This window comes from Pseudozyma flocculosa (genome assembly GCF_000417875.1).
Source record: "Pseudozyma flocculosa PF-1 unplaced genomic scaffold scaffold00008, whole genome shotgun sequence".
Taxonomy (NCBI): Eukaryota; Fungi; Basidiomycota; class Ustilaginomycetes; order Ustilaginales; family Ustilaginaceae; genus Pseudozyma; species Pseudozyma flocculosa.
In genome coordinates this window covers 271,869-298,305 of record NW_006920876.1, presented here as the reverse complement: position 1 = coordinate 298,305, position 26,437 = coordinate 271,869, and the positions used below count along the sequence as shown (strand labels likewise).

The following is a 26,437-nucleotide window of genomic DNA, read 5'->3' as shown; positions in this document are numbered from 1 at the left end:
TTTTTTGGAATTTTCTTTCGCTCGGCGGCTGGTGGCTCACCCAGGCTGGTTGCTTGGAGCTGAGCCTGGAAGAAAGCGGATTCCGCCACCACCATCAGCACCGCCGAAGGCTTCACCTGCCACCGCCACGCACGTCGACACCCGCAGCCCCTGTATCGCATCGCCCAGAGCCATGCTGAGGTCAAGAGGCTCAAAGGCAGCCGCCGCATCGCTGCTCAGGGGTTTCTCGCGGCCACCTCCAGCATGGGCTCGGACCATGGCCGATAGCAGGTCACACCTCGTCGGCTGCTCCGAGGCCACGTCCGCCGACAACGGCGCCACCTCCGAAACAAGCAGCAGAGACAGCAGCAAGGGACACGGCTCCCGCTCCGCAAGCGTGCGCCTTTTGCAGCCACGAACACCACTCACCCGGCCAGCACAGCAGCGACTCTCTTCGGCCTCACCGACGGCGTCCTCGTCGTGCGGGGCGGTCCGATATGCTTCCACCTCGACGCAGTCGCCCGACCGGGCTCCTTCAACACCTCCTCTCGTCAGTCACGAGGGCGTGGCGGAGCGCTTCCACCGACTCGGCATCAATGAGCGCATCTGCAAGCAGATTGTCGCCACCCACCCGCACATCCGCGCCCCCACCGTCGCCCAGTCGGCCCTGATCCCCGCCATCCTCTCCCACGCCGACCTCATCTTCCGAGCCCACACGGGCACCGGCAAGTCATTCGGCATCCTCCTCGCCCTGCTCGCAAAACCCCGCATCGTCTTCCGAGACCTCGACGGCACCTCGGGCGGCAGGCTGGAGAAGAGCAAGGGAAAGGCCAAGGAACCCGAGCCAAAGCGGCGCGCCGAGACGGGCATCGCCAGCATCATTGTCGTGCCCAGCAACGAGCTCGCCGCACAGTACATGGCATGGGCCCGGCGCCTGTTTCCAAAGTCGGTGCTGCCCTCGCTCGACCCCGTCATCCAGTGCCTTGTCCGCGGAGGTGACAACGGCCTGACGCCCGAGGAGGAGCAGGCCAAGCTGCGCCGCACGCCGCCCCACATCCTCATCGGCACGCCGGGCCGCATCAAGGACATCCTCGACACGCCCGCCGGCCTCTCGCTGCTCGGCATCGACACGCTGCGCACCCTCGTCCTCGACGAGGCCGACGCCATCCTCCAGCTGCCCGGACGCTTCCCCGGCCAGAAGCAGCGCTGGAAGCACCAGGTGCACAAGGCGCCCGGCCTCGAGCTGCTCAACACCATCATGAAGCGGCGGCCCACGTACTCGGGCGGCGAGCGCCACCTCACCGCCGGCCTCGAGAACCGGCCGGGCAAGCGCAAGGACGAACGACGCCCACCGGAGCACATCCGCAGGCAGGTCTACAAGGCCGCCGAGAACCCGGATACCGGCCTGGCGCTGCCGCGGCCGCGGCCGGCGGGCGCGCAGCCGTTGCAGCTCGTCTGCGCCAGCGCCACGGCCAACTCGGTGATGCGCCACTTTTTCGGCGCGCGCACCGGCTGGCTGCGCACGGGTGCCAAGGAGTCCGAGACGCGGATCGGCGGAGGCAGCGCGCGGAGCACGGCGACGAGCGGGCGGTGGATTGACCTGACGGGCCTGTCTGGCTCGAGCATGGCCGACGAGGGCATCCGGAGCCTGCTGCGCGACACTTCGGCCACCTCTGCCGACTTTGAGTCCCTGATCGACGCCCGTCCCGCCTCGCTGCCCGCCGGCATCGAGCACACGTGCGTCGTCGTCGACGAGGCGCCGCTCTCGCGCCGCCTCTCTCGCTTCCCGCTGCGCAACCTCGAGCCCAAGCTGGCCAAACGGCGTCCGGACAAGGATTTCCTCGACGACGGCCGTGACGGCCCCGCTTCCCCCGCCGCTGCGGAGATTGAGCCCGAGATGGACGAGGACCGGTTCGGATGGAACGCCGCCGACGGCGAGGAGCTCAAGGTGGTCAAGCCGCCCTCGGATCCGGCCGAGCACGAGGTCGACGAGAAGCTCGTCGAGGCGCTGGCGTTTTGCTTTGCCAGCGAGGGCGTGTCGCGCGGGCTGGCGCTCATCCCCCCGCGGTGGAGCCTGTTCAAGACGCGCGCCGCGCTCGAGTCGCTCGGCCTGTCGGTCAGGCTGGCCTCGGCGGGCCAAGATGGCCAGCAGCACGCCGCCGAGGCGACGGGGCGGGAAGCAGCAGGAGGCGAGGAAGAGGAGCCGCACCTCTACCTGCTGCAGAGTACGAGCGCGCGCGGACTGGATCTACCGGGGCTGTCGCACGTCTTCCTGCTCGGGTACCACGCCGTCATTGATGCGGTGCAGTACACCCACATGGCGGGCAGGGTGGCTCGCATCGGCGCCATCCACCCCCCTTCCTCCCCTTCCTCGTCGGCGGGTCAAGACGATGGCAGCATGGACGCGCAGCGACAGCGCGGTAAAGTCGTCACGCTCCTCCGGGGCATCCCGCACGACTACGTCGAGGATCCATCCCTGATCGCGCCCACCCCCCGCTCCTCGCGCTCGCGGAAGGCGGAAGGCAAGGGTGTGTCGGATCTCGAAGCGGCGCAAGGAGGGAGGACGAAGAAGAGGGAAGAGAGGTGGATTTCAATCTGGGAGCAGAAAATGGGCGCCGTCTTCCGACGTCTCGGCGTCGTTCCGCGCAAGCTGGACCTGACGCTGTTGGATGGCGAGAAGAGGAAGGTCGTCTTGGACCAGGATGCCCCGGCCGCGATCCAGGCCGATATGGCGGAGGCGGAGGAGGAGGAGCGGGAGGCGAGTGTGCAGAAGGGGGAGGAGGACGAGGACGAGGTGGTTGTCGATGCGGATGAGGCGGTCGAGGTGGCGGGGCAGGAGGAGGCAGTTGAGGCGGTACGACAGGGCGTCGAAACCGTCGACGACGAGGGGATAGAGGCGAAGCGGGAGGAGCAGGTCGAGGTCGAGGTCGAGGCCGAGCAGCCACACCCGGTCGAGGAAGAGGCGGAGAACAAGGGAGAGGCGGACAGCAACAGCAACAGCGACGGCGACGGCAACGACGTCCTCGACGACGGCGGCAAGTCGGCTTCGTCGACCTGAGGTAGAGCTAGCCTCATTCTGATCCTGCACCCCGCATCTCCTAGACTCCACGTCATTCTCCTCACTCTTGTTTCCCGCATCGGCCCATCCTGTAGCGTTACCACTTGACTCTACCGGCCAACACCCTTTGTTTCGCAGCCCGTTCGCGGGTCCAACTCGTCTCAGCGAGAGCCAAGGCAATGGACGTTGCAGCATAGACGCATCGATTGGTGCTCGACATGCAGAGTGATGGAGTTGCCGGATCGATCGTCCGGGTTAAAAGGAGAGGGAGAGAGTGTGTGTGGATAGTACGAGAAGGAGCCCGATCTATGGCGAGCGGCGACGGTGCTGCGTCGCTCGTGGGCCACCCGGCTGGCTGGCCGGCCGAGCTGCCGAACGCCGGCTAGGTGAGGAACGACTCGCCGCACCCGCACGCCTCCTTGACGTTCGGGTTGTTGAAGACAAACTTGGCCGACAGGCGGTCCTCCTGCCAGTCCATTTCGGAGCCAATGATGCTGAAGAGGGCCTTGCTGTCGATGAGGACCTCGACGCCGTCCTGCTTGACGCGCTCGTCAAACTTGCCCGCCTGGCTCGGGTCGATGTACTCGAGGTGGTACGACATGCCGGCGCACCCCTTGTTCTTGACCCCGACACGGATCAGCTTGGGCCCGCTGTCGGACTCGAGCAGCGAGCGCAGGCGCAGCACTGCCGCGGGTGTCTGTTGGGGTTGGAAGAGGTAGGGGTGCAGCGGATAAGAGGTCAGCGTTACTGCGGGTCGAGGCGCGCCGAGTCCGCTGAGTTGTGCGTGGGGCCAGGCCATCGTGTGGCGAAAGGAGGGGGGGGGGGGGGAAGGTGCGCTACCCACCAGGTTGAGAGCGGCCTTCTGGGCCCGGAATCTCGTGCCTCGGTCGGACGGGGCCTTCTTGGGCGCGGCAGGCTGGGGCTGCGCCTTGTCCTGCTGCAGCTGCGTGGCGTTGGGCATCGATGCGGCGACGTCGGGCTTCTTGGCCAGGTCGGCGGCTTCCGAGGGTGTCAGCTTGGACGATTCGGCGCTGTCGGCGACCGAGGCCGGCGGCGTGGTGGCTGCAACCTTTTGAGAGCGTGGCGCAGAGGGCGACGAGGGGGAAAGAGTAGCGCATGCGCCCGAGTCTACGGTCGACGTCGAAGTGGAAGCTGCCAGTTCTGCTGAAGAATCAGAGGCGTCTGAGGATCTTGGAGTCGAGGCCTGCTCGTGTTGCCCTTGCCGTGTTTGCTTCGGCTGACGATGCGGTAGGAACGGCGGAGGCGAGGAGCTGGAGGACGAGGAAGATGCGTAGCCGGTCGTCTGGGCGCCGCTGTCGGCCTTTGAGGTCGACGAGGGTACTTGTGCGCGGGACGAGGTGCTGAAGAGGAGCGCGTTGGCCGGCGATGTGGCGGGCTGGTGCGGTGCGTTGGTGGCGCGGCGCCTCGCGACGACGGTAGCAGATCTGCCGCAGCTCGAGGATACGCTGCCGATCATGGCGGCAGCCTGGCGCAACGAGGAGCCCGAGGCTCGTGGGTAGAGGAATGGCAGCATGGTCGATGTTTGCCACGCCTGGCGGGTGCACTGCTGCTGCTCTTTACGAGGTCGAGATGCGAGGGAGAAGATTGCGTGCTGGCGCCTGTTGTGGTGCGCGGCGAAGGATTGCGGTGGCGGCGCTGCTGATGGCGGAAAGCGGTCGTGTGCAGCTGCGGGTGTGGGGGATGGATGATGGTGGTCAGAGGCAGAGGCAAAGACGGGGCTCGACGGGGTAACCGGGTGACTGCCTTTCAGCCGCCGCGGTAAATCCGGAGCCCAGGGGCCTGGCCTGGCAGACAGGCCCCAACCTGCCAACGTTTGTCACACACTGCCGGACCGAGCCGAGGCCCAAGTGGAGAAAAGTTGTGGCCTGACGGCAGGCGTGGGTGGTGTGGCGTGGCGTGGCGTGGGCAGGGCAGGCCTGCTAGGACCCTCTGTTGGAGATGGCACCGTTCTCATTGGCTCCGCGCTCGTCCCCGCTCGACATCATCGGAGGCATGCGGAAGGGGGCCATCAAACGGGCCTGAACCAGGGCGCAACCACGTCGGAAGCGTTCCGTCGAGACTCGGAGCCATGCTCAGGCAGCGGTGGCCAAAGCAAGCGGTCGACGTCCGGGCCCGAGTCTTGGGCGTTTTCGAGGTGGTCCTGTCGGCCGAGAGACGGCCTTGCGTGATCGACTCGAGGCTGGCTGGGCGCTGGCTGGCTGGCTGGCTGGCTGGCGCGGCCCAGAAGTCGCCCTTTGCCCCCAACTCCACATGCGCAGCTGGCTGCTCGACTCGAGCTGACCTCTGAGCCTCTGCACCTTTCCACAACCTCCATCGCTGCCGCCGTCGTTGTTGCTCGCTGCCACACATCTCCAAGAGCCCAGCGCGCTCCACCACCACAGCACAGCATCCTTTTGCGCACCTCTTTCGCTCCATTGCTCGGCTCTTCACGCGCAGCGACCGCTCCTTGACCCCGTCTGCCGCCGCCGCCGCCGCCGCCGTCGCCGTCTCCTGACTCGATCGCGCTTCGCGCACGCACGTCCGCCACTCCCGCCACGCACCACCACCGGTCTCGGTCTGGAGCTCGCCCCTCGTCCACCGCGCCCCCTTTCACTGCACCCACGTACCTGCGCCCGCCATGTCGACCGCAGTGGCAACCAGCACCTCTGGCTCGCTCATCCAGCCGCCCAGCGCGGCCGCCGGCGTATCCTCACCCGCGCTCGGCATCCAGTCCTTCTACCAGTCCAAGATCCAGTCCTACGAACTCCTGATCAACGAAAAGACACAGAACCTCCGCCGCCTCGAGGCCCAGAGGAATACCCTCAATGCCCGCGTCCGCCTGCTCAGAGAGGAGCTCCAGCTGCTCCAGGAGCCGGGCAGCTACGTCGGAGAGGTCGTCAAGGTCATGGGAAAGAAAAAGGTCCTCGTAAAGGTGCAGCCCGAGGGCAAGTACGTCGTCGACGTCGCACCGGACATCAACATCTCGACCCTCACCCCCTCGCTCCGCGTCGCACTCCGCTCCGACTCGTACACCCTCCACAAGGTCCTCCCCAACAAGATCGACCCACTCGTCTCGCTCATGATGGTCGAAAAGGTGCCCGACTCGACCTACGAAATGGTCGGTGGCCTCGACCGCCAGATCAAGGAGATCAAGGAGGTCATTGAACTGCCCGTAAAACACCCAGAGCTCTTCGAGGCGCTGGGCATCGCGCAGCCCAAGGGCGTGCTCCTCTACGGGCCCCCGGGAACCGGAAAGACGCTGCTGGCGAGGGCGGTGGCGCACCACACCGACTGCCGCTTTATCAGAGTCAGCGGAAGCGAGCTGGTGCAGAAGTACATCGGCGAAGGCAGCCGGATGGTGCGCGAGCTCTTCGTCATGGCGCGCGAGCACGCGCCCTCGATCATCTTTATGGACGAGATCGACAGCATCGGATCGAGCAGAGGCGACAAGGGCTCCGGCGGCGGCGACTCCGAGGTGCAGCGCACCATGCTCGAGCTCCTCAACCAGCTCGACGGCTTCGAGGGCACCAAGAACATCAAGGTGAGTGCCGCGGGTGATGGCGGCGGCGACAGTGCCCCCCCGACTTCGACCAGCTCGTCACGCAGGACCATGCCAGGGCTGACTTTTATGCGTCCCACTCCCCTGTATGACCTCCCTACCTCTCGCGCGTCTCGCCTTCGCAGGTCATTATGGCGACGAACCGAATCGATATCCTCGACTCGGCGCTGCTGCGACCGGGCCGCATCGACCGCAAGATCGAGTTCCCGCCGCCGGGTCCCGAGGCGCGCGTCTCGATCCTGCGCATCCACTCACGCAAGATGTCGCTGCAGCGTGGCATCAACCTGCGCGCCCTGGCGGAAAAGATGGGCCAGTGCAGCGGCGCCGAGGTGCGCGGCATCTGCACCGAGGCGGGCATGTACGCGCTGCGCGAGCGGAGGCAGCACGTGTCGCACGAGGACTTTGAGCTGGCCGTCGCCAAGGTGCTGCGCGCCCAGAACTCGGCAGAGACGTCGGTCAACAAGCTCTTTACCTAGGCCTGGCAGGTCGGCAGGTCGGCTTCAGCTCGTGTATCTGCCCTAGTCGCCCTGTCGTCGTCGGGCGGTGTCCGTTCATCTAGTGCCATGCAGCGGCGAGGCAATCGCGAGTGTCTTGTTCATCCCAGCAGCAGCAAGCACGCCTGTGCGGTCCTCTTTTTGTCCCCTACAACTCAGCCAGGGCATCGATCGGGTCGGGTCCGCAAGATTGAGTCTAAGCGACGTGCTCGACGCCGAAAAACTCCTGCTTGACAGCCGACCAAAACTCGATCTCGTCGGGTCCAAGGGCGGACTGACCTTCCTCGTCGCAGAGGTCACTCAGGAACCTATCGATGCCCATCGTCGTCGTATGGGGTGGTGGGTGCAGCGGATGGGGGACGGCAAAAGCGAGTTGGAAGGCGACATCGCCCTTGGTCGTACTCGCCAGCGTCGAGAGGCGCGATGCGAGGGTTCGGATCTCGGTCCGACTCTCTTCCTCCTTCCCGCTCATGCCCGCTCGGAAGAAGAGGGAGCGGAGGAGGGTATAGACGAGTTCGGATTCGCGACTCAGCGTCTCCCACCCCCCGTGGTTGTGTGGGTGCACCGGCATCCTCGTCCCTCCACCGCCACTGCGAGCAGCATCGCTGGTGGGGGAAGCAGTGAAGATCCAGCCCAGGCCGATTTCAAGGCACCCTTTACGGGCGTAGGCGCGTGCGTTTTCGATCAGCTTGGCCCGGCTACCCACGGCATTCGGCAGGTTGCTCGACTCGAAGACGACGTCGGATCGCACGAGAGAAGTCGACGCGAGGGCGCACAGGATCGAGGAGCGCAGGCGCGTCGTGGGCGTCGACGTGTTCTGCGCCCCCAGCACCGCCACACCCTGCGTCGCCCCGCCACCGCCACCGCCGGCAGACGTGGGCGAGAGCGTCGAGAGCGCCGCGTTGAAGAGCCGCGACGTCGTCGTGCCCAGCGTCCAGGCGCACTCGATCGATGCGATGCCCGCCTTTCCGTCCTCGACGCCGACGCCCGAGGCTGAAGCTGAGGCGCGACGAAGGACACGGAGACGGAGCCGGGTCAGCGAGAGGGCGCCGTCGCCCAGCTCGCACAGCGTCGCTGTATCCGCTGCTGTCGCTCCCGTCGCTCCCGCCGACGACGACGACGACGGAGGGGCGAGGACGTTGCCGGACCATTCGAGCAGCGTCTGCTCCAGCTGCTCGACCTCGTCGGCTTCCTCGGAGGTGCTCGGGAACGTCGCCGGCGTCAGATCCGCAATGCGCGTGACGTGTGCGATGCGCAGGCTGAGCCGGGCGCGTTGCAGCTCCAACGCCTTGGTCTCCCTCTCCGTCTCGTCGAGCGGCGGCAGTCGAGAGTTTGCGCTCGGGTCCAGGGCGGCAGCCGCGCGGTCGAGGGCTTCCATGGCGTTGGCGGTGCAGATCTGGGCGTGCGCGACCGTCTCGCACGATGCGAGCAGCGTCACCAGGCAGGCGTGCAGCGAGATGAGCGTGTCGACGTACGTGTCGACGGTGACGAGCGAAGACGTGTATCCGACCTCGTCGAGCGTCGATGCTGGGGCCGACGCATCGTCGTCGGCCATGTCCGAATCGTCGTCTGGCGTCGCAATGGCGAGTTCCGACGGTTCCACTGCTTGACTTTGGCCGTCGTGCTGCGGTTCGCTTGCCTGGTCGAGCAGCACCTGCTCCTGCCCAAGCGACGCCTGGCGGAAGAAGCCGATGGCCTCCTGCAGCAGCTTGCCGGATGTGGGGAAGCGCGGGTCGACGGTATCGCTGGGGGCGGCGTCGAAGGCGGAGTAGTCGGCGATGGATGCGAGCCTCTCTGCCGACTTGATCTGGTCCAGCCAGCCGACCTCGTCGACCAGCTCGCCCAGGCTCTGCAGCGACGTGGCCAGGTTGCTGACGACGTCGAGGGAAAAGGGCGACGGCAGCGAGGCCTGTTGGTGCTCGTCTCCCTGCTGTGCGGGCAAAGGTGCGAGGTTGAGGGCGGCTTTGAAGAGAAACACCGAGTCGGCGAGGCAGGCGATGGATTCGGGCGGGAGGCAGAACTGGGTTGCGAGGAGGTACTGCACGCGCGCGGCATTGTAGAGGGCGTCTGGCGAGCTCGGACGCAGCTGAGCGGCGCGCGAGTAGAGGCGGTAGGCCTGCTGGAAGAAGCGGTGCGCCTTTGGGCCAAACTGGTGGCGCTCGCCCTTTTCCTCGCTCTCGACGCCGTCGTCGATGGCGTCGTCGAACGACGTGTAGCTCATGGCGTCTGCATTGACCGCGACCCCGCCGCGTCCGCCCTGAGCAGGCCGGGCTCGAGGGCGGGAGCTTGAGGATGCAGCGCCCCCTTCGACATCGCGGGGTTCGCTGCCGTTTGCGCGTGCGCTGCGCGGGCGATCGTTGAACCGGCTAGACGAGCCGGCCGAGGTGGGATTGGAAGAGGGAAGGCGGCTGCCGCTGAATCGACTCGAGGAGCCATGTGGGGGCTGCGATGGCCTTGTGTTTGCCTGATTGCGAGACATTGTGCGTCTGCCGCGCAGTGGCCGAGACTGCGAGCGAGCAGGACGGAAGGGAGAGAAGACGGTTGCGAGAAGAGCGAAAGAGGAGCGAAAGCGAAGGCAACCTGGCCTCAAACGCTTTTCCTGAAAAACGACGGCCTTCGCCCCGCAGGCACACGAGTGGAGGTTCCTCGCTCTCTTCCGACTTCCGATCCAACGCCAAACGACGACCTTTGCCCACTCCCTCGACCTGGCTCACCTCCCTCCGTCACCCGTCCCAACCTACACGCCACCCCATCGCCACTTCCAAGCCGGCCACAATGTCGTCCGCAGCGCCAAGACCGCGCTCGCCATCGCCCACCGCACGTCGATACGACGATCGCCCCTCGTCGAGCTCCCGCCACGCTTCATCGCGACGCCGCGATGACGACGACGACGACCGATACCGCACCTCGTCTCATCGGCGACACAATCACGACGATGGCGACAACAAAGACAGGGATCGCGAACGTGAACGTAGCAGGAGGCATGAGGACAGATACAGGGATCGTCGCGGTGACGAGCACGACGATCGACGGCGGAGGTCGCACCACGACGGCGACAGAGACCACTGCTCCTCGCGGCACCCATCCAGCTCAAGCAGAAGGCAAGACGAGAGGCACCGCTCGTCGTCCCACCGCGATTCTCCCTCGCACTACCGCAGAGACTCGGATCGCAACGGAACGACATCGCACCGAGACCGAGATCGAGACCGAGACCGAGACCGCGAAAGAGATCGATACGGCTCGCGACGTCGATCCCGTTCGCGCTCTCCCCCCGGTCCCTCCTCGGCACCGACACCATCCCGGCCACCACCACCACCACCGGCACCGGCACCGGTACCGGCAGCCGAAGGCGTCGAAGCTGCACAGGATGGCGACGGCGGCGACGACGCGCCCAACTTTGAGCCTTCGGGGCTCTTGGCCGCCGAGTCCAACAACAAGGACGGAGTGGCGCTCAAGTACCACGAACCGCCCGAGGCGCGCAAACCGTCCAAGCCGTGGCGCATCTACGTCTACAAGGACGGAAAGGAAGTCGGTCAGTACCAAGCTGCCCTGTCTGTACCGTCCGCTTTCCACTGCGCCACGCCTTCGCTGACACGATCTGCGTATTCTTGCCTCCATCTCTTGCGGGCCGGATATCGTTAGACATGATCCCGATTGGAAGCCAGTCGGCCTACCTCCTCGGGCGCGATCGACTCGTCGTCGATATCCCGCTCGACCACCCCTCGTGCTCAAAGCAGCACGCCGTCATCCAGTTCCGCCGCACGGTTGAACGGAACGAGTTCGGAGACGAAAAACGCAAAGTCAGGTGAGGCCCTCGTCGCTTCCATCCATCCTTGGCGCTTTCCTCTGTCGGCACTCAGGCACTGACTCGGAAGACCCGACTTCCTCGCCTCCTTTGCGACCGGCCGACGCACGACAGGCCGTACCTCATCGACCTGGAATCCGCAAATGGATGCCTCGTCAACAAGGCAGAGGTACCCCCCTCGCGCTACTACGAAATCAAGAACGGGGACTCGATCCAGTTCGGCGCCAGCACCCGCGAATACGTCTGCATCGACGAGTCGGCCGTCTAGCCGCCATCGATCCCGCGCTTCCCCAAGTCATTTTTGGCGCCCCGACTGGAACCTGCTCGCCTCGCTTCACTAATCAAGGGCAGGGATGGGCGGGTTGATTGGAATTAGCAAGATCCGGGGTACGGTAGAGGTAAGAGGGCAAAGTCCTCGCTGCGCAGGAGACGCCGGGTAGGAAGGGCGGGGAAAGGGTGGCGGAGGATGGGCAAGGGTACAGACGACTATGACTACGTCAGACTGACGGCCGCAAGACGATGTAATGGGGAAGAGGGAAGAGAGAGAGAGCGGGAAATTAGAGGGAAGGGCGGATGAGAGGAGACAGGGGGCCGGACGACGAGTGAGCGAAAGGGCGGAAGAGGCGGCTTGCTGCTCATCTCGCCTGCCTGCAGGAGAAGACGGCCGAGTAGAAGCGACGAGACGAGCGCACGGAACATGGCGGCAGTCAAGTAGAAATACATGGAGGAGAGGAGCTGCCATTTGTGGCCAGCGCCACGGCGGTCCGGCCATGGCGAGAAAGGGGTCGGGCAGTGTCAGGCCGAGTTGCTCTCACTGTCGATGTCGATGGGGTCGTGGTCGTATTAGCGGTGACGGGGCGAACCAGCGCCAAATCCAGACGGCGGCCTAGCCGCCATCGGTCGCGAGTCGATGCCGAACGAGGCAGCCTCTCGGTGCAGCTCGTTGCGGCCGAATGGGTGGTGCTCCAGAGGTCGCGTCGCTCGACCATCGTAGACTGCGCCTCCGCCGGCCATCGCGGCGGCTGTCGAGGATGCAGGCTGAGGCGGCGGCGGTGCAGAGAGAGGCGGAGGAGACGGGCGCATGCCCCGCTGACCGCGCGGGAAGCTCGAGGCGGGGCCGTTGCGGTACGGCGGGGCACCGGCCGGGCCTTCGACTGCGTGCGGCGAGCCGTAGGAATACTTTTGCGCGCCAGGGTGGCCCGCCTGCTCTGCACCGACAATGGCGAGGCCAGCAGGCGACCTCCAGTCGTCGACCGACAGCGAATGCCGGTGCCGCTCACGGTGCGCGTGCGCGTGCGGAGGCGGCGGATAGTCGCGGTAGGAGCCCGGGCCGGGAACCGCGCGCATCGAGTCGCGGTCCTCGCCCTCGATCCGATCGCCGGCAAAGGGATGCACGGCGCTGCGCGAGGACGGGCTGATTCGTCCGTTGGCCGCGATCGGGTCATCCAGCCGACCAGGCCTCGAGTCGTAGCTGCCATGCGGGCGGTAGTGGGGAGGCATGCCGCCAGCAAGACGCGGGTCGTCCATGTGGTAGTCGCTGCGCCTCCTGGACGCCAGCGTCGGCGAGCCGCTCGACGGCCACACGGTGCTTCCCGAGGGGATCCGCTGCGACGGAGACGGACCCGGAGGGCCCGGCTCGTAGGATCGGTAGCCACCGTCGGCGACCATCTCACCATCCATGCCGCGCAGACCCTTCTTGGCCTGCCACGGCGACGGCGCCTCGGCCTGCACCGCCCACTCCGCCTGATCGCGCGCCAGCAACCGTCGGATGCAGACGTCCTGGGCCCTCGTCAGCTCCTCGAGGCCGCGCAGCCGCGTCATGATCTCCTGGTTCTGCATGACAATGTCCCTCGACTGCTCTGCCAGGTCGGAGCGGATGACCGGCACAATGTTGCCAAGGATGTCGTCCTTGAGCGTATTGCGAAGGATATCGAACAAGCCCGGTGGCAGGACCGCCAGACCGTTCCGCCCAACCTTGGCAATCCCGCTCGTCGCGCTGCTGGAGGTTTCGCCGGGACCTCCTGCTTGACCGTTGAGTTTCCGACGCTGCGAGCGGTCCGGACCCTCCTGCGGGCCATCCTCGCCGTTTTTACGCTTTCGCGCCTCGGTATCGCTTTCGCGCGACCCGCTGCCCGCCACCGCATCCGCCGACGATGAAGGTTGACCGATGTTTGACCCTGCATCGGACCGCTGCGGTGAGCGGGGCTGTCGCGAACCGCGATCGACCATGTTGCTGGCGGTGGCAGGGCTCTCTGAGCGCTGCCGTCCTTCGACAGAGTCGACCGATGGGCGCGAAGGACGCGTCGACGTGCGGGCGCTCTCTTCTGCGATCCATCGTGCGCGCGAGGCGGCAGCAGGACCGTAGCGGCCCTTGTAGATCTGCTCGACGACAGGAATCAACCCGGGTGGTCAGCTCAAGATGGCCGCGAGCGAAACGCGTAGACCCACTTCGCTCGTCAACAACTGCCGATCGGGCGCTCACTCACCTTGTCGTACTCATCCATCAGCGCCTTTTTCGGCTTGGCCACGATGCTGTTAGTCGCACACATGGCCAGCCAGTCATCGTAGAGAGCATTGACGCTTCTGGTCATGTTCTCGGGCGACAGCGTCGCCGGCTGATGCTTGATGATGAGGTCCAAGAAGATGTCGACTGTTTTGGCGGTTTTCTCAAGAAAGACGGCGTCGGCCGGGTCAGCGTTGTCAACAATGGCTGGGCTCGGCAAGGCGCTGGACGGCGGTGTCACGCACCTTCTTCCGGGGTAAGATCATCGCGAGCCTGGAGAGGCGCGAGCCTGTCGCCTGCGCAGGTAGGACGATTTGGTAGGCCGTTGTCGGCTCGATCGCGCGACGCCATCTCTGAGTGACGAGGCAACGGCGGCCCCATCTGGTGGTGAGGGGCGCATGACGGCGGAGGACTGGGCATGTCGGCCGCGCGTGCACCACGCTCGTGGGCTGCACCAGGCTCGTGGGCTGCGCTGGGCCTCTGTGCTTCCTCGGAGGCCATCGTACCCCTCGTGCCCGAGGGGGGGCCGCGAGGGCTCTCTCGATTGAATCCCGGTCTTGCCGAGACGGGTGCAGAGGTCGGCGATGCCTGCGCGTGGCTGGAAGAAGGAGCAAGCGGCGAGTGACGGTCCGTGTCGAGTGGCGCGGTGCTTTGCGAGCGATCATCCGAAATATGGATCTGCATCGAGCCCCTCGATGGGCCACTGAGCCTGTCGGCGCGAGCCGCCGAAAGCCCTCGGACCGGCGATGAGCTGGGGTGGAACCTGAACGACGGCGTTCCGCCCTCTTGGGGTGAAAGATGGGGCGACTGTTCGGCGCTGATCGCCTTTCCCTTGCCGGTGGCCGACGGCCCAGCCCGCTCCTTTGGCGTTGCGGCAGACGCCTTGCGGGCGGATCCCTCTCCTCGCCGTTTTGGCTGGGGGATGGAAGAGCTTTCATCGTCCGAGAGTTCGTCCTCCTCCGCCGAGAGGTCGTAGCGCCTCGGATCCTCGTCCACGGCGTGCCCGGCTTGTCTCGGGTGCGCCTGTCCCGGCCGCCCAAGCCCGGGAGAGCCGGGACCGGGCGCAGATCGCTCGTGCTGCCGCATCACTACGTTCGGAGCAAAAGATAGCGCCGGTTGACGGATGGGAAAACCCTATGATGCGGTCTGGTGGCTGCGTCGGGTCGATCAGTAGACTATTTGGGGCTGCTGAGCTGTACGACGTACCCAGGCGGCGACGGCGGGGCGACGTCGAGGAAGCAATCGGCCGCGAGATGCGATGAGGTCTCCTGAACTTGTCGTGGGCGATGGCAACCGTTTCAGCCTTGCGACGAGTCGGGCTGGAATAGGGAGTGGCGCGGAGACAATGTGGTCGAAGGAGGATTGAGAGGCGACCGAGAGATGTGTTCAAAGCTGAGGATGCTCGGTTGTCCGGTGCCAGACACGTTTGCCAGTTCTAGAGTCTCCTCAGACGGGCCCGCACGGCGAAAGAGGAGGCGCGAATCCCAAAGACGAGCGAACGGATGCCGGTGATGCCGGTCCTTGAACGTCGGCGTTGTAATCAGTGTCGTCCGAGAAGTCCTTGTGTCCGGCGGATGATGACGGGCGCCGGCGTCCTCGAAAGCGTCGCGCCGGTCCCTGAGAGGGTGGGTGGGTCTGGGTGCTTCGTTTGATTGTCGAAGGCGAGATTAAGCACAGGTCCGTCGCCGGTCGGACGATCGCACTGCGATGCGAGATCTCTAGCTGCGCCTCGACTGTCGGAGATTGCCGACGAACGCCGGCCGCACGAGAGATAGAGGACCTTCTCGTGGCAGAAGGCAGCTGACTGTGCCAAATGAAGGGATCGGAGGACCGGAACGGGCGACGGAGTCGTGGCGTGGGTGCAAATCGGAGAACGCCGGTAAGCGCAAGGCTGAATTAAAGGTTCGACGTTCGGGGTGTACGCCAAGGCTCGGCCCTGAAAGGCGCAAGGCGAGGAGCTTTTGTCGGTCGGTGGACCGATCAGGAAAGGAGGAAGGGAGCCGTGGCTAGCTGGCCAGCAAGAATCGAGGTGACACGACGCAGAGCGGTGCGGATCGAATGGGTTAGGCTCCAAGCAGCACACTGGGCGTCGAGTGGGTCGAGCCTTGCTGAACAGACGATTTGGTCGGGTCGAACCAAGGGCGTGGCTGTGTCAGATAAGGTAGCCGGCGATTCTGTCGATGCACAGAGAACAAGATCTTGGACAGGCAGGTCAAAGCGACCAGCGGTGGCGGAGGGCGGAGGGGAAAAGGGGCGTTGCCAGGCGGCGAATTCGATTGGTCGAGTTAAGACGAGGGGCTGCGTTTCTCTATGGAGCAGGCGGTGCGGGGTGGCGGCAGGATCAGGCGTCGGAGAATGTTCAGGAGGATGGAGGAGGTGGTCGGGATGAGGGAGGTGGTGGCGGTGGTGGTCGTGAGGGTGGACGCAGCTGGAAGCTCTGAAGTGCGGAGCGGGTAGAGGCAACCAGGGCCACAGGTGTGGTCTCGCTGTCGGGCCTGCCGTTCTGTGGCCTGGCTGGCTCTCACTCCAGCGGCGAGGCTGTTCTCTGTGGCAGCAGCGAGGTGCAGGCGAAGGGGACAACCGGGTGGTGTCGAGTCGGTGGTGGCTGTCAAAGCAGGCCAGAGCGGGCGGCGCCGCCCGTCTCATGGACTGGGTGGGTGGCAGGCGGGCAAAAGGCCGAGCGACGAAACGGAGGAGAGGGCGAGGGGCGGAAGCGGTGGGGAGAGGCAGGCGGGCGAGGAAGAGAGAAGGCCGAAGCGGCACGCCCGCACGGCGGGCAGCCACAGCGCACCGACAGCGGCGGTACATCTTCATGTGGGCCCGGAAGGGCAAGCGAGCTTGCGTATAATGTTGCTGGCTGTCACCCGGAAACTCGGCCTGCCCTGCCCTTCAGCCTATGCTCGCCTCCCTCGCTGTGGCTCCAAACGCTGCGCGCTAGACCCACCGACGCAAGCGCGCGCACGCACGCCACGATCCACCCGGAAAGCCAAAAGCGAGAAGGACGGCAAGTGGAGGCCAAGGCCCCACCCGGCTGATTCGACAACGCACCCAGGCGGACATTCCAGGCTTCCCGCCACGCTGCCTGCCCCTCCCAGCCTCGACCCGAACCGCCCGCCTTTCCCTACTCTAGCTGGCTTTGCAAGGAGCGACCGTGCTTGCCCGCCTGCCTACCAGCAACCTAGGACAAGCAGCCAAGCAGCATACGTACGGTACGCACCGGCGACCAGCCACGCGAGCGCACGTTGTAATTGTCCAGCATCCAAGACGTCGACTGCCAAACGGCGAGCAAAATGGCATCTTCGATCTCGCTCTCGACGGCCGCCATCAGCCCCCGCCGACTAACTAGCTACATATCGCGCCGCATCGCGTCTCATCATCTTGGCTGGATCTGCGCTGTGGCGCGCTGTACGTAGGCTGGGCGGCAATTCCGACAACCAGACAGACGGCGGGACAACCACCTGCCTCGCCCTGCGCCGCCCCTGCCTCTGGCCGCCCCTTCGCTTCTGCCGCCTGCCACCGCCTTTGCGCGCTCAGCTAAGCCGACATAGGGGCGGGGAGCGATGGCTGGCATCACGTAGCTTGCTTGCCATCCATCGTTGTTGTGTTGGGCTTTTGTCCGTCGTCGTCGTTGTCGCCGGCCGAGATCGAGTTGCAGCCGGCCAGTCAGGCTCCTGCGCCCTCGTACGTCAAGGCTAGGCTTCCATCTCTGCCTGTCCGGTCCCGGGCCTGTCCGCCTGATCGCGGGCCGGGTCGATCTGGTCTCGTGCACGATGGTGGGCCTTCCTCCTTCCTGGCTTTTTTCGCTGCAACGACCCGAGGTGCATGAGACAGGCCGGCGCCTGCAGCTGATTCCAAGGAAACGGGTCGCCCGGGCGGGAAAAGTAGCCGGACAGCCAAGGTGCCTTGCCGCCGTTAGGCTTCGAAGCAGGTGAGCTTGACATGATGCCACCACATCGCATGGACCTGCCTCGCTGGACCGCACGCCTTCGACTCGACCTCGGACCGCTCCGTGCGTTACAGTACGTTCCTGCCTGCCTGCCTCCTGCCCGCCATCCTTTTTGTGCTTCGCGCCAGGCCAGAAAACGAAGCACGCAGGCTACTCTTCAGCAGGACGTGCTGCGCCGCCACTTATCGGTTCGGCCCGGCCTTTGATGCTATCGAAACCACATCCCGATGGCGATCCTTGGCGGGCGTAGCAGCCTCGGAAATTTTCCGGCAGGGCGCTGACCGTCGGATGCAGCAACGAGGGCCCTCGTCGCCATCATCATCGCCGACCCCCCGCCACCATCACCGCTGCAGTCGAGGAGCCGTCTCTCCGCACTGTAGCCACGCGCGGGCCGATCCGATGTACTCGGTGAGATATCGGCTGCCTCCCCATTGGATGTGCCAGATCGCGGAGGCTGGCCAGGCTGGGCGTCGGCCGGTTGGTCGGCGCGTGCCGAGTGCCCTCGCGCGGCCCCGTCGCCCAGCCTCATCGGACGTCTGCCTGCCTCTGCTCTTCGGGGAGATCCCGAAAGGTGCTCGGTCGATCCGAATCGGCCATTGCCTGCTCTTGCACCTGAAAGATAGAGGCAGGTCGAGCCGATTGCGGTACAGCTTCTACCTTGCGGTACAGCTGCTACCTTGGAGCACGCGGACACGGCGATTCCTAGCTGCGCTCTGCTCCTTGCTTGCTGCTAAGTGACCGTACATCGGACGCCGTTGATCCTCTTGCTTGCTTGCTGCGACCTCCGTCCACTTCTTCCATCTCCGTCCTCAACGCTTCTGCATCCACTCAGAAAGCTTGCGGCACTGGCAAAAGCCGGTGCTGCCCAGCGGGAGCCTGCAAGCACCTGCCATCGGGACACCTGCATCTCGACCTGCGATCCTCATCACGAGCGGCTGCGACGAGTCTTTGTCCATCGGCGCGTCGACTCCTGCAGCGAGATCTGGACGCTCGACCATGCGCCGGTGCGGCTCAGCGTGGGTTCGTACTGCAGCAAAATACCGACCCCGCCTCCTCCTGACGGAATCTCGAGATCCGACGTAGGGGGAGGCGTCGGATCAACAAACAAAAAGGGGACTCGCGCCGGCCGTACCCTAACGGAGACACTCCTACCCTGGTGGTCACCGAGAGCGCAACGGGCAAAGCTCGAGTCTGGTGGCGACCCTGGCAGATGCGATGGGAGGTGGTGTAGATCGCCCTTGCATCGGGCTGGACCTCTTTTCGTGCTGCGGTCCCTCGACTCCGAAAAGTCTATCCAACCGCTGACGGCCCGAGAGATTCTCTCCTTTGCTCTCTGCTGCGAGGGCTCAGAAGTATGCTACGGCACCGGTCGCTGGTCGTGGCCTCTCAGTCGTCGCCTGCAGGGATGGCTGGAGCACCGGTGAGGTATGAGGCGTCTCGGCTGGTAATATGCAGCGGAAGTTCGCCTGGTGCCCAACCGAGATTGACGTTGTACCCGTGCTAGTCTCTTAGCTAAGATAGAGCGCCTGCCCTAGCCACGTTAGCGCTGTCTCGGTCCCTCTTCGGCGCCGGGGACGACGCTCGCAAGGCGGAGTAGTGCACCCAGCTTGCGTCGCCGTCCTCAACCAAGGCCTTGCCGCGAGCGGACGAGCTCAGCAATACATACCCGCCGCAGCGGTCTGCGAAGGGGAAAGGCTGTGAAGGTGCAGAGAACGTTATGAGCTGCCGCAACTACCTGCCCTCCTCCCCCTCTCAACGCGCCGGTGGTGGATTCTGATGCTGCACAAGCCCATCTAGGTACATACTGTAGCTCGCACGCTACGCACGCAGCCACGTACGACGCACCCGCGCGCCGCGCACCTTTTTTGGCTGCACAGAGCTGTACGCTGTAGGCGGGTCAGACAGGAGCGCAGCGGAAGCAGCCTCGACTTCCGGAGTCCGGCAAGCGGACACGACAGTCCCTGCTGTCGTACACGGGTGGATCTCCTCCAGCACAGAGACCCCGATCCTGGTGTGAGCACAACAGCGGAACGAGGCTGCGGCTCCGGGAATCGTCGACATAACCCAAAACGTCAAGACCATGGCCGAGACCTGCGCCGTGCCTGCTCGGCCGTTGCCTGGAGGCCTGGCCTGGTCTCCCCGCTTAGCTCGGGATCGGCATCCGGAGTCGGACCGCTTACTGGAGGTCCATGTCGTCGTCCCGTCGAGCTTCAGCGGTCCGTCTGTCCCCGAAAAACCCGCCTTAGGCTCGCTTCGCCTGTCAGTCGACCCCTTGCGCAGCGGACGTGTCGGGAGAAGCAGGCTCAACTCGAGAGGCATCCACAGCAAAGCACACTCGACTCGTTCGGCTCAACGCTCACGATTGCTCGGGTCAGAGGCTACTCACCTCACTCGTAGCCTCGCCGTCAATCTTTTCGCTCGCTTGATGCGAGGAGACTGCGCCGTTCTCCGCGTGTTTTGTGCTGTGCAAGACCCCCGTGCTCGAGTCTAGATGTCGCACAGGAGCAAGCAAACGGAGCTCCCTGCAGAGGATCTCGCGACCCGGACACTCGGCCTTACATGTAGCGCATGATCGACGCCGCTGCGACTGGTCGCCGTCTAGCGACAGCATCGATGTAGGTACAGTATCAAGTACGAGCAGTGGCCGGTCATAGGGGGTCCCCACGGACCGTACGCATACCCAGGCGGGGATGCAGTGGGTCTCTGGCCAGCCAGGGGGCCAAGCATACAGAACGTACACGTTACAGTACGCTGCGCTGCACTCCTGGAACCCGGATCGGCTAAGGAGCCACGGCTCGCCATGTGGGGTCCCCCGTTCGGGTCGTGTAGCGCGCAAAGCTGTTAGGCCGAGAGGGAGGCGACAAGCCCACACGTACATATCCATCCCCTTCGGAACAAATCACACCTTTGTAACAATAAAGCAGCTACTTCTTCCTTTGTCTGTTAGCCTGCGAATCTTGACGTGAGTGCTGCGGTCACACGCTACAGAGCGCCATTCGTTCTACAACTCGTCTCTTTGCCAAGCATGGCCGAGGGAGGCGATGTGCCGTAGACTGCTCGGGTGCTGGCACTTCTCTGGCGAGGATGGCTGCGTTCCATTGTTTGCAGCGGGACAAGGAAGCGAGCGAAGACCCCCTGCTCTCGCTATGTACGTCTATCGCCGTCGTCCAGGCCAGGTCTAAGCCGAAGTAGAATTGACGCTTTCGCGCATCGTTTCCGTCTATGGCTTCGATCCGATGGCCTGTACGACCGCTGCGGACTGGAGAACGCGGACGGTGGGGCCCTGTATGTAGCGCAACGGCTGAAACAGACGGGCCGATGAGGGGCCGCTCGGTGCTGGCCTTGGCTCGCGCACTCTACGCTCCACCCTCGCGCGGGGATGGCGGAATCAAAAGCCGCCAAGGCGGGGCGACCAGACAGCGAGGGCGAAACGAGATAAAGTGGCTTCCTGCATCGTTCTCCCGTCCGCCCGGCATCGGGGCTGCCAGCACGCCATTGTCCTCGAAGATCAGGGAAGGCGATCAAAGCTCCGATCGGCCAAGGTTGACGTCCGTCGTTGGCCGACTGCCGTGGCGCTCCTCTATTCTTTTATTCTTTGCAAAAAGTCACAACGGGACTCGAAGGCCGGCAGGGCAGGCGAGGGGCTTCTCGAAGCCCGGCGCCAAAGCGAGCGGCCGAGCGGGGCGGGCAGCGTGGCAAGCGCAGATCGAGGGCCACGCTGGGCGGAGTTTGGGGCGTGCTTGCCTGACTGGCTGTCAACCGAGGGCCGATTAGCGATCTCCGCCTCTCGCGTGGCCGCACGAACAAGCACGCCAGCAAGCAAGCAGCCCCTTCTCAAAGACGACGGTTTCGAGGAAAGCCGATGAACAGAACTTGCGTCGAAGGCAGTCGGCGGTTGGCGCTGCGATATCATCTCCCCGGCATGCATTTTTTTTTGTCGACTCATCGAGGATGGCGCCCACATTCGGCGTGGATCGTGCTAGGGTGACAGTAAGCCGGCGTACAGAGGCGGCAGCAGAGCCAAGAGGGCGAGAGAGAGGGAGGGCGGGGGCTGTTTAATCGAAAACGGCAGAGACGCTGGCGGAAAGCCGCAACGGGCCAGGGCAAGCACGCGCGGACTGCAAAGAAAAAGAGGCGTCGAGATCTGGAGCCACCTGCAAGCCCCTTCTTGCAGCGACGTACTTTCGCCTCGACCTTGGCACGGCCGCTCCGTCTGGTCCCGTCCATTTGTCGTCGCCGCCTCCATTCCGTCCGCCCGCTGGACGACACGTCTAACATCCAACCCTCTTTGTCGTTGTCGCCCACGCCTTCGCCTCTGCCCTCGTCGTCGCCGAATTTTTCAACTCCCGTCCAATCTATCACCATCGCCGTCGCCTGGCAACATCGTTGCTTGCTGCCACCACGGGTCTCTCGGTCTCGCTTGGCCAGCAGGTAGGGTCCAGAGAGGAACGGGCCCCTGGCGGGTGGATGGATGGCGACACCCGGAAACACTCAAATCGAGCCGCGTCCGGGTCGCTTCCTCTGAGCACGCGAGCAAAGGTCGAGGCTAGGCTGGCATGGGTTGGTGGCGGGGGGTGTCTAGGCTAGACGCGCAGCGGCGCCACTAAGAAGATCGGATTGATGCAGGGTGAAAAGTAGCCGCCGTCTGCCTGTCGGGTTCCCTGCGTGGCACCGCCGACATCCTGTCTGCCTGACTGCCCGCCTGCCTGCCACCAATCGAACACCTACCCACCGTACCGTGGCCACTCTTCGAGACGTCGCTGCGCCGTCTCAGTCTAGTCTCTCCCGCGACAGGGACGCCTGCCTCGCCCTGCGTGCGAACCGCATGTGCGGTTCAGAACTGACGAACGGAGCCGCCGAATCCAAGGGACCGGCACAGGGAGCTGCAGCCGGAGTGCTGCGCAGGGTGTACAGTACGCGGTGGCTCGCTGCACACGATGCACGCTGGCATCTCCATCCCTTCTCTCTCTCGTGCTTGTCGAACTCTCGCCACCGCCACCAACGGCGGGCCTCCCCAGCCGTCTTACGTACGCACACATGGACCGTATGGCGGCATGTACCCACACCCGGCGTCTTCATTGTTGTCACACGGCTTCCCCGTTTGGCCGTACGCCATTGTTGTTGTCGCCCTGCTGGTTGATTGACAATTGCGCATCCCTGCCTAGCTCAAGTCAGAGAGCGGCGGAGTGCGGCGAAAATATCCGCTCCGGAGTCCGAGCCAGGAAATGGCGAGGGACACCATACCGCGACTAGGTCGACATGGGTGCATCCGAAGCGGCTCATGCGTGCGAGGAACCTGGGTTGACGCGACCAAACGTACGTGCGCCACTTCAACTCATGCTAAAACGGCACGGACACTCGTGCGCCCGATGCCTTGAATCCTTGCCAACGCCGAGGACAGGACTACGTGATGCTCGGTCGATGCCACCTGCTGCTTGTGTGTGGACACATACGAAGTTCAAAGCCTCACAAAAGGCGGATCTATGAGCCATCGCATGTGCTCGCCAACCCATCCTCCTGTCCAAGCGCAGCCGAGGCGTCGGCTCGTTCAGAGTAGCTACAGGACTGGATTTGCCTGGCCCACAGCGCCGGCTCGTCGCTCCGATCAGCATCCCGATTGCGATCCAGTCGCGTCCATCAGCAGTTGCCGGGCGTGCCGCCGTTGGCAGCGCAAGCCTGGCACACGTCGAAGTCGCAAGAGTACTCCTGCCAGAAATCGCTGCCCGACGTTCCCGAGCCTGTCTGGACGCAGCCCTCAAAGGCTCGCGAGCCATTGTCGACGAAGCGGCACCATGCTGCCGTGTTGCCGTGGTACGTGTAGGTGGTTGCGGCTTGAGCGCCGGGCAGGACCGTCATGGCTACGACGGCGGCGAAGGCCGCGAGGAGGATCGACGACTTGAAGGTGGAGTACATTCTGAACGGCGAACGCATCGTATTCGCGATCGATCAGCTCTTCATATTCGCGACAGATTCATCAAAGGAACGAGCCTCGCGATACCATGGCCCCGTATCTCCCAACTCACTTTCCTTGGTGTTATGGGGTGGTCTAGTCTCTTGCCAGGGGGCCTCGTAAGATGGAAGGGAAAGTTTCGATGGGATTCGTGTCGGTGTGTGATGGGAGATCGAGGTCGAGTCGAGGCTCACGACAAGGCGGTTTTATAGCTTTCGACGGCCCGGCCGCGATCAGTGCTGGAGGTACCTCTGCTCCCCAGCTTGCTTCCTGAAGGATAGCAGACACGGCCCACTCCAACCGGTCAACGTGGTAGACCGGCGGCGGGGACACATCAGGGAGCGCGGATGGCGGCGCCCGCCAGTTCGCCACTGCCACGTCGATATTACGGCAAGGCGGCCCGGGCGCCGCTACGTAGCATGCAGCACATCGGGCCGCGACCTCATTCATCGTGAATTACAGCAGAGCCGCAGCACCTCACTCCATGTCAACATGCTACGAGGAGACATCGTGATGTGGCTGATATTCGCCGCGATATTTGTGCGTTCTCTTACGCCGTACGTGGTTTTGGCCGGGGGCAGCCGGACGTTTTACGTCACTTGATCGAGCTCAAGCGCAAGCTCCTGCCCGGCTCTTTGCGTTTCCCCAGATGGAGTACGTTCGAGCTGCGGATCGAGTACGTTCGAGCTGCGAGGAAGCGCGGGGGCCCATGCAGCAACGCAATAGTCTCGGAGCCTCCTTCCGGGCCTGTGTCCAAGCTTCAGAGGCGCGGGCAAAGCCCCGCTGGGCCATGACACGATGCGGGAACCGAAGCCACCGGGCGACTTGATCCACAGCTTAGTCGCTGTCCTCGAGGTCGTCCTCCTCTTCCCTTGGGCCTCCCAGGCCGTAGACCTTCCTCCTACCGCCCGACCTGTCCGACGAGGCAGGAGCTGCCAGGCGAAGTGGCTGCCTCGTCGTACCAGTCGGTGCAACCCTCGAGGCTCTTCTTGCGCTTGTGGCGGTATCGGTGGCGGCAGGGGCTTCCTCGACCGGCACAGCTTCGTCGCTCGGCGGTGCGCCCGCATCGTTGTCCGCCAGCGTCAGGTCGAGCTCGGCCGCAAAGTCGTCCAAGCCGTCGTCGTCATCATCGTCCTCCTCCTCTGCCCCCTCTTCTTCGTCTTCGTCGTCCTCGTCCTCGTCATCGACCGAGTCTTCGTGCCCAGCGCCGTACGACGCCGACGCTCCCCTGGCATCATCGGCATGCTTGGGCTTCCAATCGACCGCGATGGGCTCCTCCAGCGTTTGCGCTGTCGTAGGAGGTGGAGTTGAGGCGCGCGCCGCAGCGGCGTCTCGTACCTCTGCGATGCGGGGTGAGCCAGCAGGCGTGGCGGCATGCCCAAGCGTCTGAAGGCCGAGGCCCATGGGACTATCGATGTCGCTCCGGGCAAAAGTGGCGCCGTCGAGCGGCGCGACGCTGTGGCCACCTCGACTGCGACTGCTGAAAGCGGGCGAGGCTGTCAAATCCCCTGACGGCGTATGCAGCGCAGGCGTGACCGGAAGAGGCGTCGAACCCCCAGCTTGCAGGCTGTCCTCGGACACGCCCCTCGATACTGGGTTGCGCTTCAGCCGGAATCGAGCCACGTTGGGGCTTGCTGTGGTCGAGGCTGCTATGGCCTCTGGGGTGAACCTATTGGCCGCCTTGTCGATGCTGGTGTCTAGGATTTCTTTCCTGGACGTTGCCGACGGCGGCTGTGGCTGCGGCGATGAGGTCGACGTCGGTGACCTCTGTGGCTCGTCTTCCGACAGATTGCCGAGCTCGAGTTCAAGTGCGTGGGCCAGGTCGTCTTCGTCATCCAGGTCGGCCGCCTCTTCCTCCTTTCCTGGAACAGTCTCGTCGACTGCCAATCCAACATCTTCGATGGCTGGCGTTGGGGAAGGTAGACGGCCGTTGTGCTGTTGTCCCTCCCGCGTCGCCGGGTGTCGCGCGTCGGTACTGTCTTGGCGCAGCAGGCCGGATCGAGCCTGGGGCTCTGTCTGTGATGTTTCGGCCGGTTCCGCAGCGTCGGGCTGGATCCGCCGACCTCGACGGGACTCGTCCGCTTCGGCAGCTTGTCGAGCTTCGGCACTATGCCGATCCAATCCTCTGGACTTGACTTTCGAGACTGGCCTGGATTCAAGGTCGGGCAACATCCGAGGGGGTTCGGGTTGATCTCGTCGTGAAGTCGATGCTGACGCCGTTGCCTGAGACAGCGGGGAAGGAGGGCTGTCGATGAACTCTTCGACTTCGATGCCGACGGGCATACGAGAGGCGGTGCTGCCGTTACCGGAGCGTCGCGGCAAGGCCGCCGTCAAGCGCGTACTTTGGCCCAGGCTCGTCCGCCCTCTGGAGGCTGAAGACATGGGTGAAGCATCGCGGGAAGACGACGAGGGCGTCACGGCGCTGCGGGTGACCGACGAAAGGCGCGAAGACGCCCTCTGCACCGCAGATTCGGCCTTACGATCGTGGGCTCTGCTGAAAGCTGATGCGATCCCCTCGGCTTGCTGCATGTCGGTCCGGCGGCGCTTCTGCTTTCGAGACGGTCCGGTGCCGGACAGGGCGTCGAAGGCCGGATCGCTCAAGCTGGTCCTCGAGCGTTCTAATTTGAGATTGAAGGTCGAGGCGATGCGGTCCAGGACGTACGTCTTCCTTTCAGCATCCCACACCAGCACGCAGTCGAGCCCCTTGGCGGCATGCTGAGATCCGGTGAAGACGTGTGCCGCCCTGCTGTTGGAGGTCGCCGAGTCCTGGGATTGCGAGGATGGCGCGGTAGCGGGCGCGCTGGCCGACGTCGAAGACGCAGCGTCGAGCTCGAGTTGCCAGTCTGAAGCCGGGTTGCGGGACGGGTGGTGAAGGATGCCCCGGGTGCTGTCTGCGACGCTCTCGGGCTTGAAGTTGTAACGGAGCGAGAAGAGGGAGGGGAGGTGGGGGGCCGGCTCATTGAGCGGGCTGGTGTTGTTGCTGGCAATCTGGCGCAGCAGCCCGCCCAGGCTCTCTCCAATGGCTATGGGCTGCATGACGATGCGACAGTCTACGAGAGCATGTGAGTCGATGTGTGTCGGGGCGGCGGTGGTATCGAAATGTAGCGTCGCGCGGGAACCAAGGGACCAAGCAGGGCAGAGCA

At 64.6% G+C, this 26,437-nt stretch overlaps 7 protein-coding genes across 7 annotated transcripts; 3 read left to right on the top strand and 4 right to left on the bottom strand.

Moving 5' to 3' along the window:
* Nucleotides 1-256: 256 nt before the first annotated feature.
* PFL1_06859 (uncharacterized protein) lies at nt 257-3,037 on the top strand (the record flags this gene model as incomplete). The annotated part of the gene is made up of 1 exon (XM_007880491.1): nt 257-3,037. One exon carries the CDS (start codon nt 257-259, stop codon nt 3,035-3,037), a length of 2,781 nt encoding a protein of 926 aa, XP_007878682.1.
* A 382-nt stretch (nt 3,038-3,419) lies between these two features.
* PFL1_02796 (uncharacterized protein) lies at nt 3,420-4,571 on the bottom strand (the record flags this gene model as incomplete). The annotated part of the gene is made up of 2 exons (XM_007880311.1): nt 3,420-3,734; nt 3,882-4,571. 2 exons carry the CDS (start codon nt 4,569-4,571, stop codon nt 3,420-3,422), a joined length of 1,005 nt encoding a protein of 334 aa, XP_007878502.1.
* Nucleotides 4,572-5,675: 1,104 nt separating this feature from the next.
* Nucleotides 5,676-7,072, top strand: PFL1_02795 (uncharacterized protein; the record flags this gene model as incomplete). Its single annotated transcript, XM_007880310.1, has 2 exons — nt 5,676-6,578; nt 6,722-7,072. The coding sequence occupies 2 exons, from the start codon at nt 5,676-5,678 to the stop codon at nt 7,070-7,072; spliced, it is 1,254 nt and encodes a 417-aa protein (XP_007878501.1).
* A 214-nt stretch (nt 7,073-7,286) lies between these two features.
* PFL1_02794 (uncharacterized protein) lies at nt 7,287-9,311 on the bottom strand (the record flags this gene model as incomplete). Its single annotated transcript, XM_007880309.1, has 1 exon — nt 7,287-9,311. One exon carries the CDS (start codon nt 9,309-9,311, stop codon nt 7,287-7,289), a length of 2,025 nt encoding a protein of 674 aa, XP_007878500.1.
* Nucleotides 9,312-9,865: 554 nt separating this feature from the next.
* On the top strand, nt 9,866-11,163 carry PFL1_02793 (uncharacterized protein; the record flags this gene model as incomplete). Its single annotated transcript, XM_007880308.1, has 3 exons — nt 9,866-10,622; nt 10,733-10,895; nt 11,010-11,163. The coding sequence occupies 3 exons, from the start codon at nt 9,866-9,868 to the stop codon at nt 11,161-11,163; spliced, it is 1,074 nt and encodes a 357-aa protein (XP_007878499.1).
* Nucleotides 11,164-11,738: 575 nt separating this feature from the next.
* PFL1_02792 (uncharacterized protein) lies at nt 11,739-14,484 on the bottom strand (the record flags this gene model as incomplete). The annotated part of the gene is made up of 3 exons (XM_007880307.1): nt 11,739-13,274; nt 13,382-13,545; nt 13,644-14,484. 3 exons carry the CDS (start codon nt 14,482-14,484, stop codon nt 11,739-11,741), a joined length of 2,541 nt encoding a protein of 846 aa, XP_007878498.1.
* A 9,647-nt stretch (nt 14,485-24,131) lies between these two features.
* On the bottom strand, nt 24,132-26,330 carry PFL1_02791 (uncharacterized protein; the record flags this gene model as incomplete). The annotated part of the gene is made up of 2 exons (XM_007880306.1): nt 24,132-25,443; nt 25,552-26,330. 2 exons carry the CDS (start codon nt 26,328-26,330, stop codon nt 24,132-24,134), a joined length of 2,091 nt encoding a protein of 696 aa, XP_007878497.1.
* Nucleotides 26,331-26,437: the final 107 nt, after the last annotated feature.